Genomic DNA, 15,517 nt, shown 5'->3' on the forward strand with positions numbered 1-15,517 from the left:
CTTCCTCCTGCGGGATCTCTTCCCCATCCCCCTTCCTCCTCTGAGATCTCTCTTCCCCTTCTCCCTTTCATCTATGAGATCGCTCTTCCCCAACCCCCTTCCTTATATGGATTTCAGTTCCACATCCCTTCCTGCTGTTGGAACTCTCTTCCCCATACCCTTTCCTACTGTGGGATCTCTCTTTCCCATCGACTTCTTCCTGTCAGATTTCTCTTTGGCATGCCCCATTGTCCTGTGGAATTTCTCTTCCCCATCTCCCTTCCTCCTGTGGGATCGCTCTTCCCCATCCCCCTTCCTCCTGTGGGATCTCTCTTTCCCATCCCCCTTCCTCCTGTGGGATCTCTCTTCACCATTACCCTTTCTCCGGGGGGTTCTCTCTTCCACATCCCCCTTCCTCCGGTGGGATCACTCTTTCCCATCCCCATTCCTACTGTGGGATCTCTCTCTCCCATCCCCCTTCCACCTGTGGGATCTCTCTTCCCCATTCCCTTCCTCCTGTGGGATCTCTCTTCCCCATTCCCTTCCTCCCGAGGGATGTCTCTTCCCCATCCCCCTTCCTCCTGTGGGATCTCTCTTTCCCATCCCCCTTCCTCCTGTGGGATCTCTCTTCACCATTACCCTTTCTCCGCGGGGTTCTCTCTTCCACATCCCCCTTCCTCCGGTGGGATCACTCTTTCCCATCCCCATTCCTACTGTGGGATCTCTCTCTCCCATCCCCCTTCCACCTGTGGGATCTCTCTTCCCCATTCCCTTCCTCCTGTGGGATCTCTCTTCCCCATTCCCTTCCTCCCGAGGGATGTCTCTTCCCCATCCCCCTTCCTACTGTGGGATCTCTTCCCCATCCCCCTTCCCCCTCTGAGATCTCTCTTCCCCTTCTCCCTTTCACCTATGAGATCGTTCTTCCCCAACCTCCTTCCTTATATGGATTTCAGTTCCACATCCCTTCCTGCAGTTGGAACTCTCTTCCCGATACCCTTTCCTACTGTGGGATCTCTCTCTCCCATCGACTTCTTCCTGTCAGATTTCTCTTTGGCATGCCCCATTGTCCTGTGGAATTTCTCTTCCCCATCTCCCTTCCTCCTGTGGGATCTCTCTTCACCATCCCCCTTCCTCCTGTGGGATCTCTCTTCTCCATCCCCCCCCTCCTCCCGTGGTATCTCTCTCTCCCATCCCCCTTACTCCATTGGTATCTCTCTTTCCCATCCCCCTTCCTCCATTGGGATCTCTCTTTCCCATCCCCCTTCCTTCTCTGGGATCTCTTCCCCATCCCCCTTCCTCCTGGGAGATCTCTCTTCCCAACCCCTACCTCCTCTGGGATCTCTCTTCCCCTTCTCCCTTCCTCCTGTGGGATCTCTCTTCCCCATCCCCCTTCCCCGTGTGGGATCTCTCTTCCCCATCCCCCTTCCTCCTGTGGTATTTCACTTCCCCATCACTCTTACTTCTGTGGGATCAGTCTTCATTGTCCCCCTTCCTTCTCTGGGATCTCAATTCCCCATCCATTTCCTCCTCTAGGATCTCTCTTCCTCATCCCCCTTTCTCCTGTGGGACCTCTCTTCCCCAAAGCCCTTCATCCTGTGGGATCTCTCTTTCCCATCCACCTTCCACCGGTGGGATCTCTATTCCCCATCCCCTTTCCTCCGGTGGTATCACTCTCGCCCATCCCCCTTCTTTCTCTGGGATCTCTTCCCCATCCCCCTTCCTCCTGGGGGATCTCTCTTACCAACCCCTACCTCCTCTGTGATCTCTCTTCCCCTTCTCCCTTCCTCCTGGGAGATCTCTCTTCCCCATCCCCCTTCCTCCTGTGGGATCGCTCTTCCCCATCCCCCTTCCTCCGGTGGGATCACTCTTTCCCATCCCCATTCCTACTGTGGGATCTCTCTCTCCCATCCCCCTTCCACCTGTGGGATCTCTCTTCCCCATTCCCTTCCTCCTGTGGGATCTCTCTTCCCCATTCCCTTCCTCCCGAGGGATCTCTCTTCCCCATCCCCCTTCCTCCTGTGGGATCTCTTCCCCATCCCCCTTCCTCCTCTGAGATCTCTCTTCCCCTTCTCCCTTTCATCTATGAGATCGCTCTTCCCCAACCCCCTTCCTTATATGGATTTCAGTTCCACATCCCTTCCTGCTGTTGGAACTCTCTTCCCCATACCCTTTCCTACTGTGGGATCTCTCTCTCCCATCGACTTCTTCCTGTCAGATTTCTCTTTGGCATGCCCCATTGTCCTGTGGAATTTCTCTTCCCCATCTCCCTTCCTCCTGTGGGATCGCTCTTCCCCATCCCCCTTCCACCTGTGGGATCTCTCTTTCCCATCCCCCTTCCTCCTGTGGGATCTCTCTTCACCATTACCCTTTCTCCGGGGGGTTCTCTCTTCCACATCCCCCTTCCTCCGGTGGGATCACTCTTTCCCATCCCCATTCCTACTGTGGGATCTCTCTCTCCCATCCCCCTTCCACCTGTGGGATCTCTCTTCCCCATTCCCTTCCTCCTGTGGGATCTCTCTTCCCCATTCCCTTCCTCCCGAGGGATGTCTCTTCCCCATCCCCCTTCCTCCTGAGGGATCTCTTCCCCATCCCCCTTCCTCCTCTGAGATCTCTCTTCCCCTTCTCCCTTTCACCTATGAGATCGTTCTTCCCCAACCCCCTTCCTTATATGGATTTCAGTTCCACATCCCTTCCTGCTGTTGGAACTCTCTTCCCCATACCCTTTCCTACTGTGGGATCTCTCTCTCCCATCGACTTCTTCCTGTCAGATTTCTCTTTGGCATGCCCCATTGTCCTGTGGAATTTCTCTTCCCCATCCCCCTTCCTCCTGTGGGATCTCTCTTTCCCATCCCCCTTCCTCCTGTGGGATCTCTCTTCACCATTACCCTTTCTCCGCGGGGTTCTCTCTTCCACATCCCCCTTCCTCCGGTGGGATCACTCTTTCCCATCCCCATTCCTACTGTGGGATCTCTCTCTCCCATCCCCCTTCCACCTGTGGGATCTCTCTACCCCATTCCCTTCCTCCTGTGGGATCTCTCTTCCCCATTCCCTTCCTCCCGAGGGATCTCTCTTCCCCATCCCCCTTCCTCCTGTGGGATCTCTTCCCCATCCCCCTTCCTCCTCTGAGATCTCTCATCCCCTTCTCCCTTTCATCTATGAGATCGCTCTTCCCCAACCCCCTTCCTTATATGGATTTCAGTTCCACATCCCTTCCTGCTGTTGGAACTCTCTTCCCCATACCCTTTCCTACTGTGGGATCTCTCTCTCCCATCGACTTCTTCCTGTCAGATTTCTCTTTGGCATGCCCCATTGTCCTGTGGAATTTCTCTTCCCCATCTCCCTTCCTCCTGTGGGATCGCTCTTCCCCATCCCCCATCCACCTGTGGGATCTCTCTTTCCCATCCCCCTTCCTCCTGTGGGATCTCTCTTCACCATTACCCTTTCTCCGGGGGGTTCTCTCTTCCACATCCCCCTTCCTCCGGTGGGATCACTCTTTCCCATCCCCATTCCTACTGTGGGATCTCTCTCTCCCATCCCCCTTCCACCTGTGGGATCTCTCTTCCCCATTCCCTTCCTCCTGTGGGATCTCTCTTCCCCATTCCCTTCCTCCCGAGGGATGTCTCTTCCCCATCCCCCTTCCTCCTGAGGGATCTCTTCCCCATCCCCCTTCCTCCTCTGAGATCTCTCTTCCCCTTCTCCCTTTCACCTATGAGATCGTTCTTCCCCAACCCCCTTCCTTATATGGATTTCAGTTCCACATCCCTTCCTGCTGTTGGAACTCTCTTCCCCATACCCTTTCCTACTGTGGGATCTCTCTCTCCCATCGACTTCTTCCTGTCAGATTTCTCTTTGGCATGCCCCATTGTCCTGTGGAATTTCTCTTCCCCATCCCCCTTCCTCCTGTGGGATCTCTCTTTCCCATCCCCCTTCCTCCTGTGGGATCTCTCTTCACCATTACCCTTTCTCCGCGGGGTTCTCTCTTCCACATCCCCCTTCCTCCGGTGGGATCACTCTTTCCCATCCCCATTCCTACTGTGGGATCTCTCTCTCCCATCCCCCTTCCACCTGTGGGATCTCTCTACCCCATTCCCTTCCTCCTGTGGGATCTCTCTTCCCCATTCCCTTCCTCCCGAGGGATCTCTCTTCCCCATCCCCCTTCCTCCTGTGGGATCTCTTCCCCATCCCCCTTCCTCCTCTGAGATCTCTCTTCCCCTTCTCCCTTTCACCTATGAGATCGTTCTTCCCCAACCTCCTTCCTTATATGGATTTCAGTTCCACATCCCTTCCTGCTGTTGGAACTCTCTTCCCCATACCCTTTCCTACTGTGGGATCTCTCTCTCCCATCGACTTCTTCCTGTCAGATTTCTCTTTGGCATGCCCCATTGTCCTGTGGAATTTCTCTTCCCCATCTCCCTTCCTCCTGTGGGATCTCTCTTCACCATCCCCCTTCCTCCTGTGGGATCTCTCTTCTCCATCCCCCCCCTCCTCCCGTGGTATCTCTCTCTCCCATCCCCCTTACTCCATTGGTATCTCTCTTTCCCACCCCCCTTCCTCCATTGGGATCTCTCTTTCCCATCCCCCTTCCTTCTCTGGGATCTCTTCCCCATCCCCCTTCCTCCTGGGAGATCGCTCTTCCCAACCCCTACCTCCTCTGGGATCTCTCTTCCCCTTCTTCCTTCCTCCTGTGGGATCTCTCTTCCCCATCCCCCTTCCCCGTGTGGGATCTCTCTTCCCCATCCCCCTTCCTCCTGTGGTATTTCACTTCCCCATCACTCTTACTTCTGTGGGATCAGTCTTCATTGTCCCCCTTCCTTCTCTGGGATCTCTATTCCCCATCCATTTCCTCCTCTAGGATCTCTCTTCCTCATCCCCCTTTCTCCTGTGGGACCTCTCTTCCCCAAAGCCCTTCATCCTGTGGGATCTCTCTTTCCCATCCACCTTCCACCGGTGGGATCTCTATTCCCCATCCCCTTTGCTCCGGTGGTATCACTCTCGCCCATCCCCCTTCCTTCTCTGGGATCTCTTCCCCATCCCCCTTCCTCCTGTGGGATCGCTCTTCCCCATCCCCCTTCCTCCGGTGGGATCACTCTTTCCCATCCCCATTCCTACTGTGGGATCTCTCTCTCCCATCCCCCTTCCACCTGTGGGATCTCTCTTCCCCATTCCCTTCCTCCTGTGGGATCTCTCTTCCCCATTCCCTTCCTCCCGAGGGATCTCTCTTCCCCATCCCCCTTCCTCCTGTGGGATCTCTTCCCCATCCCCCTTCCTCCTCTGAGATCTCTCTTCCCCTTCTCCCTTTCATCTATGAGATCGCTCTTCCCCAACCCCCTTCTTATATGGATTTCAGTTCCACATCCCTTCCTGCTGTTGGAACTCTCTTCCCCATACCCTTTCCTACTGTGGGATCTCTCTCTCCCATCGACTTCTTCCTGTCAGATTTCTCTTTGGCATGCCCCATTGTCCTGTGGAATTTCTCTTCCCCATCTCCCTTCCTCCTGTGGGATCGCTCTTCCCCATCCCCCTTCCTCCTGTGGGATCGCTCTTCCCCATCCCCCTTCCTCCTGTGGGATCTCTCTTTCCCATCCCCCTTCCTCCTGTGGGATCTCTCTTCACCATTACCCTTTCTCCGGGGGGTTCTCTCTTCCACATCCCCCTTCCTCCGGTGGGATCACTCTTTCCCATCCCCATTCCTACTGTGGGATCTCTCTCTCCCATCCCCCTTCCACCTGTGGGATCTCTCTTCCCCATTCCCTTCCTCCTGTGGGATCTCTCTTCCCCATTCCCTTCCTCCCGAGGGATGTCTCTTCCCCATCCCCCTTCCTCCTGAGGGATCTCTTCCCCATCCCCCTTCCTCCTCTGAGATCTCTCTTCCCCTTCTCCCTTTCACCTATGAGATCGTTCTTTTCCAACCCCCTTCCTTATATGGATTTCAGTTCCACATCCCTTCCTGCTGTTGGAACTCTCTTCCCCATACCCTTTCCTACTGTGGGATCTCTCTCTCCCATCGACTTCTTCCTGTCAGATTTCTCTTTGGCATGCCCCATTGTCCTGTGGAATTTCTCTTCCCCATCCCCCTTCCTCCTGTGGGATCTCTCTTTCCCATCCCCCTTCCTCCTGTGGGATCTCTCTTCACCATTACCCTTTCTCCGCGGGGTTCTCTCTTCCACATCCCCCTTCCTCCGGTGGGATCACTCTTTCCCATCCCCATTCCTACTGTGGGATCTCTCTCTCCCATCCCCCTTCCACCTGTGGGATCTCTCTTCCCCATTCCCTTCCTCCTGTGGGATCTCTCTTCCCCATTCCCTTCCTCCCGAGGGATCTCTCTTCCCCATCCCCCTTCCTCCTGTGGGATCTCTTCCCCATCCCCCTTCCTCCTCTGAGATCTCTCTTCCCCTTCTCCCTTTCACCTATGAGATCGTTCTTCGCCAACCTCCTTCCTTATATGGATTTCAGTTCCACATCCCTTCCTGCTGTTGGAACTCTCTTCCCCATACCCTTTCCTACTGTGGGATCTCTCTCTCCCATCGACTTCTTCCTGTCAGATTTCTCTTTGGCATGCCCCATTGTCCTGTGGAATTTCTCTTCCCCATCTCCCTTCCTCCTGTGGGATCTCTCTTCACCATCCCCCTTCCTCCTGTGGGATCTCTCTTCTCCATCCCCCCCCTCCTCCCGTGGTATCTCTCTCTCCCATCCCCCTTACTCCATTGGTATCTCTCTTTCCCATCCCCCTTCCTCCATTGGGATCTCTCTTTCCCATCCCCCTTCCTTCTCTGGGATCTCTTCCCCATCCCCCTTCCTCCTGGGAGATCGCTCTTCCCAACCCCTACCTCCTCTGGGATCTCTCTTCCCCTTCTTCCTTCCTCCTGTGGGATCTCTCTTCCCCATCCCCCTTCCCCGTGTGGGATCTCTCTTCCCCATCCCCCTTCCTCCTGTGGTATTTCACTTCCCCATCACTCTTACTTCTGTGGGATCAGTCTTCATTGTCCCCCTTCCTTCTCTGGGATCTCTATTCCCCATCCATTTCCTCCTCTAGGATCTCTCTTCCTCATCCCCCTTTCTCCTGTGGGACCTCTCTTCCCCAAAGCCCTTCATCCTGTGGGATCTCTCTTTCCCATCCACCTTCCACCGGTGGGATCTCTATTCCCCATCCCCTTTGCTCCGGTGGTATCACTCTCGCCCATCCCCCTTCCTTCTCTGGGATCTCTTCCCCATCCCCCTTCCTCCTGTGGGATCGCTCTTCCCCATCCCCCTTCCTCCGGTGGGATCACTCTTTCCCATCCCCATTCCTACTGTGGGATCTCTCTCTCCCATCCCCATTCCTACTGTGGGATCTCTCTCTCCCATCCCCCTTCCACCTGTGGGATCTCTCTTCCCCATTCCCTTCCTCCTGTGGGATCTCTCTTCCCCATTCCCTTCCTCCCGAGGTATCTCTCTTCTCCATCCCCCTTCCTCCTGTGGGATCTCTTCCCCATCCCCCTTCCTCCTCTGAGATCTCTCTTCCCCTTCTCCCTTTCACCTATGAGATCGTTCTTCCCCAACCTCCTTCCTTATATGGATTTCAGTTCCACATCCCTTCCTGCTGTTGGAACTCTCTTCCCCATACCCTTTCCTACTGTGGGATCTCTCTCTCCCATCGACTTCTTCCTGTCAGATTTCTCTTTGGCATGCCCCATTGTCCTGTGGAATTTCTCTTCCCCATCTCCCTTCCTCCTGTGGGATCTCTCTTCACCATCCCCCTTCCTCCTGTGGGATCTCTCTTCTCCATCCCCCCCCTCCTCCCGTGGTATCTCTCTCTCCCATCCCCCTTACTCCATTGGTATCTCTCTTTCCCATCCCCCTTCCTCCATTGGGATCTCTCTTTCCCATCCCCCTTCCTTCTCTGGGATCTCTTCCCCATCCCCCTTCCTCCTGGGAGATCGCTCTTCCCAACCCCTACCTCCTCTGGGATCTCTCTTCCCCTTCTTCCTTCCTCCTGTGGGATCTCTCTTCCCCATCCCCCTTCCCCGTGTGGGATCTCTCTTCCCCATCCCCCTTCCTCCTGTGGTATTTCACTTCCCCATCACTCTTACTTCTGTGGGATCAGTCTTCATTGTCCCCCTTCCTTCTCTGGGATCTCTATTCCCCATCCATTTCCTCCTCTAGGATCTCTCTTCCTCATCCCCCTTTCTCCTGTGGGACCTCTCTTCCCCAAAGCCCTTCATCCTGTGGGATCTCTCTTTCCCATCCACCTTCCACCGGTGGGATCTCTATTCCCCATCCCCTTTGCTCCGGTGGTATCACTCTCGCCCATCCCCCTTCCTTCTCTGGGATCTCTTCCCCATCCCCCTTCCTCCTGTGGGATCGCTCTTCCCCATCCCCCTTCCTCCGGTGGGATCACTCTTTCCCATCCCCATTCCTACTGTGGGATCTCTCTCTCCCATCCCCCTTCCACCTGTGGGATCTCTCTTCCCCATTCCCTTCCTCCTGTGGGATCTCTCTTCCCCATTCCCTTCCTCCCGAGGGATCTCTCTTCCCCATCCCCCTTCCTCCTGTGGGATCTCTTCCACATCCCCCTTCCTCCTCTGAGATCTCTCTTCCCCTTCTCCCTTTCATCTATGAGATCGCTCTTCCCCAACCCCCTTCTTATATGGATTTCAGTTCCACATCCCTTCCTGCTGTTGGAACTCTCTTCCCCATACCCTTTCCTACTGTGGGATCTCTCTCTCCCATCGACTTCTTCCTGTCAGATTTCTCTTTGGCATGCCCCATTGTCCTGTGGAATTTCTCTTCCCCATCTCCCTTCCTCCTGTGGGATCGCTCTTCCCCATCCCCCTTCCTCCTGTGGGATCGCTCTTCCCCATCCCCCTTCCTCCCGTGGGATCTCTCTTTCCCATCCCCCTTCCTCCTGTGGGATCTCTCTTCACCATTACCCTTTCTCCGGGGGGTTCTCTCTTCCACATCCCCCTTCCTCCGGTGGGATCACTCTTTCCCATCCCCATTCCTACTGTGGGATGTCTCTTCCCCATCCCCCTTCCTCCTGAGGGATCTCTTCCCCATCCCCCTTCCTCCTCTGAGATCTCTCTTCCCCTTCTCCCTTTCACCTATGAGATCGTTCTTCCCCAACCCCCTTCCTTATATGGATTTCAGTTCCACATCCCTTCCTGCTGTTGGAACTCTCTTCCCCATACCCTTTCCTACTGTGGGATCTCTCTCTCCCATCGACTTCTTCCTGTCAGATTTCTCTTTGGCATGCCCCATTGTCCTGTGGAATTTCTCTTCCCCATCCCCCTTCCTCCTGTGGGATCTCTCTTTCCCATCCCCCTTCCTCCTGTGGGATCTCTCTTCACCATTACCCTTTCTCCGCGGGGTTCTCTCTTCCACATCCCCCTTCCTCCGGTGGGATCACTCTTTCCCATCCCCATTCCTACTGTGGGATCTCTCTCTCCCATCCCCCTTCCACCTGTGGGATCTCTCTTCCCCATTCCCTTCCTCCTGTGGGATCTCTCTTCCCCATTCCCTTCCTCCCGAGGGATCTCTCTTCCCCATCCCCCTTCCTCCTGTGGGATCTCTTCCCCATCCCCCTTCCTCCTCTGAGATCTCTCTTCCCCTTCTCCCTTTCACCTATGAGATCGTTCTTCCCCAACCTCCTTCCTTATATGGATTTCAGTTCCACATCCCTTCCTGCTGTTGGAACTCTCTTCCCCATACCCTTTCCTACTGTGGGATCTCTCTCTCCCATCGACTTCTTCCTGTCAGATTTCTCTTTGGCATGCCCCATTGTCCTGTGGAATTTCTCTTCCCCATCTCCCTTCCTCCTGTGGGATCTCTCTTCACCATCCCCCTTCCTCCTGTGGGATCTCTCTTCTCCATCCCCCCCCTCCTCCCGTGGTATCTCTCTCTCCCATCCCCCTTACTCCATTGGTATCTCTCTTTCCCATCCCCCTTCCTCCATTGGGATCTCTCTTTCCCATCCCCCTTCCTTCTCTGGGATCTCTTCCCCATCCCCCTTCCTCCTGGGAGATCGCTCTTCCCAACCCCTACCTCCTCTGGGATCTCTCTTCCCCTTCTTCCTTCCTCCTGTGGGATCTCTCTTCCCCATCCCCCTTCCCCGTGTGGGATCTCTCTTCCCCATCCCCCTTCCTCCTGTGGTATTTCACTTCCCCATCACTCTTACTTCTGTGGGATCAGTCTTCATTGTCCCCCTTCCTTCTCTGGGATCTCTATTCCCCATCCATTTCCTCCTCTAGGATCTCTCTTCCTCATCCCCCTTTCTCCTGTGGGACCTCTCTTCCCCAAAGCCCTTCATCCTGTGGGATCTCTCTTTCCCATCCACCTTCCACCGGTGGGATCTCTATTCCCCATCCCCTTTGCTCCGGTGGTATCACTCTCGCCCATCCCCCTTCCTTCTCTGGGATCTCTTCCCCATCCCCCTTCCTCCTGTGGGATCGCTCTTCCCATTCCCCCTTCCTCCGGTGGGATCACTCTTTCCCATCCCCATTCCTACTGTGGGATCTCTCTCTCCCATCCCCATTCCTACTGTGGGATCTCTCTCTCCCATCCCCCTTCCACCTGTGGGATCTCTCTTCCCCATTCCCTTCCTCCTGTGGGATCTCTCTTCCCCATTCCCTTCCTCCCGAGGGATCTCTCTTCTCCATCCCCCTTCCTCCTGTGGGATCTCTTCCCCATCCCCCTTCCTCCTCTGAGATCTCTCTTCCCCTTCTCCCTTTCATCTATGAGATCGCTCTTCCCCAACCCCCTTCCTTATATGGATTTCAGTTCCACATCCCTTCCTGCTGTTGGAACTCTCTTCCCCATACCCTTTCCTACTGTGGGATCTCTCTCTCCCATCGACTTCTTCCTGTCAGATTTCTCTTTGGCATGCCCCATTGTCCTGTCGAATTTCTCTTCCCCATCTCCCTTCCTCCTGTGGGATCGCTCTTCCCCATCCCCCTTCCTCCTGTGGGATCTCTCTTTCCCATCCCCCTTCCTCCTGTGGGATCTCTCTTCACCATTACCCTTTCTCCGGGGGGTTCTCTCTTCCACATCCCCCTTCCTCCGGTGGGATCACTCTTTCCCATCCCCATTCCTACTGTGGGATCTCTCTCTCCCATCCCCCTTCCACCTGTGGGATCTCTCTTCCCCATTCCCTTCCTCCTGTGGGATCTCTCTTCCCCATTCCCTTCCTCCCGAGGGATGTCTCTTCCCCATCCCCCTTCCTCCTGAGGGATCTCTTCCCCATCCCCCTTCCTCCTCTGAGATCTCTCTTCCCCTTCTCCCTTTCACCTATGAGATCGTTCTTCCCCAACCCCCTTCCTTATATGGATTTCAGTTCCACATCCCTTCCTGCTGTTGGAACTCTCTTCCCCATACCCTTTCCTACTGTGGGATCTCTCTCTCCCATCGACTTCTTCCTGTCAGATTTCTCTTTGGCATGCCCCATTGTCCTGTGGAATTTCTCTTCCCCATCCCCCTTCCTCCTGTGGGATCTCTCTTTCCCATCCCCCTTCCTCCTGTGGGATCTCTCTTCACCATTACCCTTTCTCCGCGGGGTTCTCTCTTCCACATCCCCCTTCCTCCGGTGGGATCACTCTTTCCCATCCCCATTCCTACTGTGGGATCTCTCTCTCCCATCCCCCTTCCACCTGTGGGATCTCTCTTCCCCATTCCCTTCCTCCTGTGGGATCTCTCTTCCCCATTCCCTTCCTCCCGAGGGATGTCTCTTCCCCATCCCCCTTCCTCCTGTGGGATCTCTTCCCCATCCCCCTTCCTCCTCTGAGATCTCTCTTCCCCTTCTCCCTTTCACCTATGAGATCGTTCTTCGCCAACCTCCTTCCTTATATGGATTTCAGTTCCACATCCCTTCCTGCTGTTGGAACTCTCTTCCCCATACCCTTTCCTACTGTGGGATCTCTCTCTCCCATCGACTTCTTCCTGTCAGATTTCTCTTTGGCATGCCCCATTGTCCTGTGGAATTTCTCTTCCCCATCTCCCTTCCTCCTGTGGGATCTCTCTTCACCATCCCCCTTCCTCCTGTGGGATCTCTCTTCTCCATCCCCCCCCTCCTCCCGTGGTATCTCTCTCTCCCATCCCCCTTACTCCATTGGTATCTCTCTTTCCCATCCCCCTTCCTCCATTGGGATCTCTCTTTCCCATCCCCCTTCCTTCTCTGGGATCTCTTCCCCATCCCCCTTCCTCCTGGGAGATCGCTCTTCCCAACCCCTACCTCCTCTGGGATCTCTCTTCCCCTTCTTCCTTCCTCCTGTGGGATCTCTCTTCCCCATCCCCCTTCCCCGTGTGGGATCTCTCTTCCCCATCCCCCTTCCTCCTGTGGTATTTCACTTCCCCATCACTCTTACTTCTGTGGGATCAGTCTTCATTGTCCCCCTTCCTTCTCTGGGATCTCTATTCCCCATCCATTTCCTCCTCTAGGATCTCTCTTCCTCATCCCCCTTTCTCCTGTGGGACCTCTCTTCCCCAAAGCCCTTCATCCTGTGGGATCTCTCTTTCCCATCCACCTTCCACCGGTGGGATCTCTATTCCCCATCCCCTTTCCTCCGGTGGTATCACTCTCGCCCATCCCCCTTCCTTCTCTGGGATCTCTTCCCCATCCCCCTTCCTCCTGGGGGATCTCTCTTCCCAACCCCTACCTCCTCTGGGATCTCTCTTCCCCTTCTCCCTTCCTCCTGGGAGATCTCTCTTCCCCATCCCCCTTCCTCCTGTGGGATCGCTCTTCCCCATCCCCCTTCCTCCGGTGGGATCACTCTTTCCCATCCCCATTCCACCTGTGGGATCTCTCTTCCCCATTCCCTTCCTCCTGTGGGATCTCTCTTCCCCATTCCCTTCCTCCCGAGGGATCTCTCTTCCCCATCCCCCTTCCTCCTGTGGGATCTCTTCCCATCCCCCTTCCTCCTCTGAGATCTCTCTTCCCCTTCTCCCTTTCACCTATGAGATCGCTCTTCCCCAACCCCCTTCCTTATATGGATTTCAGTTCCACATCCCTTCCTGCTGTTGGAACTCTCTTCCCCATACCCTTTCCTACTGTGGGATCTCTCTCTCCAATCGACTTCTTCCTGTCAGATTTCTCTTCGGCATGCCCCATTGTCCTGTGGAATTTCTCTTCCCCATCTCCCTTCCTCCTGTGGGATCTCTCTTCCCCATCCCCCTTCCTCCTGTGGGATCTCTCTTCTCCATCCCCCCCTCCTCCCGTGGTATCTCTCTCTCCCATCCCCCTTACTCCATTGGTATCTCTCTTTCCCATCCCCCTTCCTCCATTGGGATCTCTCTTTCCCATCCCCCTTCCTCCTGTGGGATCTCTCTTCCCCATCCCCCTTCCTCCTGTGGGATCTCTCTTCCCCATCCCTTTAGCTTGGGTGAGTCTATTTCACTGTGTCCCATTGAGATTTCTGCATTCTGGTCAGGAACACTTTTCTCTCCATCGGGGAATGGGACAGAATATGTGGAGTTTACAGGGTCACACTGACAGACGAAATTACTGACATTCAGTGAATACCCTGGAGCTGGTCAGTGAGGGACATTGACAGTGAAGGGAACTCCGATCAGTGATTTACTGAAGAGTTTAATGTTTCCTGAAATGTCCGAGTGAGGGAACTTCCCCCAGACCCACGGTTTGAATCACTTTGTTCATCAATCTGTCTGTTTGTGTTTAGACTTGGGGGAAATGACCTGGGAGATTCAGGAGTGAAACTGGTGTCTACGGCTCTGAGGAACCCGGAGTGTAAAATACAGAAACTGGGGTAAGTACCAGACTGTGGGAGATTGTGTTTACAGTCACTGGGTGTCTGACACTGAGGATTAATGTGATCAGTAGAAATAAGGAAACATAGAATACCTACTGCACAATACAGGCCCGTCGGCCCACAAAGCTGTCCCGAACATGTTTCTACCTTAGAATTATCTCGGTTTTATCCATATTTCTAAGCTCCATGTAGCCTTCCTGGAGTTAAAAGATCCGATCGTTTCCGCCTCCACCACCGCCGCCAGCAGCCCATTCCACGCACTCACCACTCCCTGTGTAAAAAAACTTACCCCTGACAACTCCTCTGTACCTACTTCCAAGCACCTTAAAACTATGCCCTCTCATGTTAGCCAGTTCAGCCCTGGGGAAAAGCCTCTGACAAACCACATGATCAAAGCCTCTCATTATCTTGTACACCTCTATCAAATCACCTCTCATCCTCTGTCTCTCCAAGAGAAAAGGCTGTGTTCACTCAACTTATTCTCATAAGGCATGCTCCCCAAACCAGGGAACATCCTTGTAAATCTCCTCTGCACCCTTTCTATGGTTTCCACATCCTTCCTATAGTGAGGCGACCAGAATTGAGCACAGTACTCCAAGAAGGGTCTGACCAGGGTCCTATATAGCTGCAACATAAAACCATATAACAATTACAGTACAGAAACAGGACATCTCGGCCTATTACCCGTCATATTACCTTTAAACGTTTGCCCCCTAACTCTCAAATCATGTCATCTTGTTTGAATCTCCCCTACTCTCAATGAAAAAGCCTATCCACATTAACTCGATCTATCCCCCTCATAACCTCTCAACTCTTAAACATTACCTCTCGACTCTTAAACTCAATGCCAAGACTGATGAAGGCCAATACACCGTACGCCTTCTTAACTACAGAGTCAACCTGCATAGCAGCTTTGAGTGTCCTATGTACTCGGACCCCAGGATCCCTCTGATCCTCCACACTGCTAAGAGTCTTACCATTAATACTATATTCTGCCATCATATTTGACCTACCAAATTGAACCACTTCACACTCATTTGGGTTGAACTCCATCTGCCACTTCTCAGCCCAGTTTTGCACATCGCACTTTCTGCTTTTTGGACCCTGTTTCAATTCCCCTCTTCCTGTGGAATCTGTCTTTCTCATCTCCCTTCCTCCTGTGGGATCTCTCTTCCCCATCCCACTTCCTCCAGAAGGATCACTCTGCCTCATCCCCCTTCATTCTGTGGGATCGCTCCTCCCCATCCACCTTCCTCCTGTGGGATCTCTCTTCCCAATCCCCCTTCTTCCGGTGGTATCTCCCTCTCCCATCCCCCTTCCACCTGTGGGATCTCTCTTCCCCATCCCCTCTCCTTCGCGGGGATCTCTCTTCCCCATCCCCCCTCCTTCTCAGGGATCTCATCCCCATCCCCCTTCCTCCTGTGGGATCTCTCTTCCCCATCCCCCTTCTTCCTGTGGGATCTCTCTTCCCCATCCCCCTTCCTCCTGTGGGATATCTCTTCCCCATCCCTTTCCTCCTGTGGGATCTCTCCTCCCTATCCCCCTTTGGGATCTCTCCTCCCCATCCCTCTTTCTCCTCTGGTATCTATCTTACCCTTCCCTTTCCTCCTGTGGGATCTCTCTTCCCCATCCCCCTTCCTCCTGTGGGATCTCTCTTCCACATCCCCCTTCATCCTGTGGGATCTCTCTTCCCCATCTCCCTTCCTCCTGGGAACTCTCTCTTCCCCATCCCCCTTCCTCCTGTGGGATCTCTCTTCCCCATCCCCCTCCCCCTTCCTCCTGTGGGATCTCTCCTCCCTATC

At 54.3% G+C, this 15,517-nt stretch overlaps 1 protein-coding gene across 1 annotated transcript in view; it reads left to right on the top strand.

The window, feature by feature from the left end:
• Window positions 1-15,517, top strand: part of LOC140724192 (uncharacterized) — a 283,664-nt gene that overhangs the window by 230,495 nt on the left and 37,652 nt on the right. Inside the window, exon 38 of the mRNA XM_073038679.1 lies at window positions 13,626-13,712. Within this exon, the coding sequence (XP_072894780.1) occupies window positions 13,626-13,712 (87 nt within the window). The remainder of the gene's footprint in view (window positions 1-13,625; window positions 13,713-15,517) is intronic.

The sequence above is a fragment of the Hemitrygon akajei genome, unplaced genomic scaffold, assembly GCF_048418815.1.
Source record: "Hemitrygon akajei unplaced genomic scaffold, sHemAka1.3 Scf000172, whole genome shotgun sequence".
In the NCBI taxonomy this organism is placed as follows: Eukaryota; Metazoa; Chordata; class Chondrichthyes; order Myliobatiformes; family Dasyatidae; genus Hemitrygon; species Hemitrygon akajei.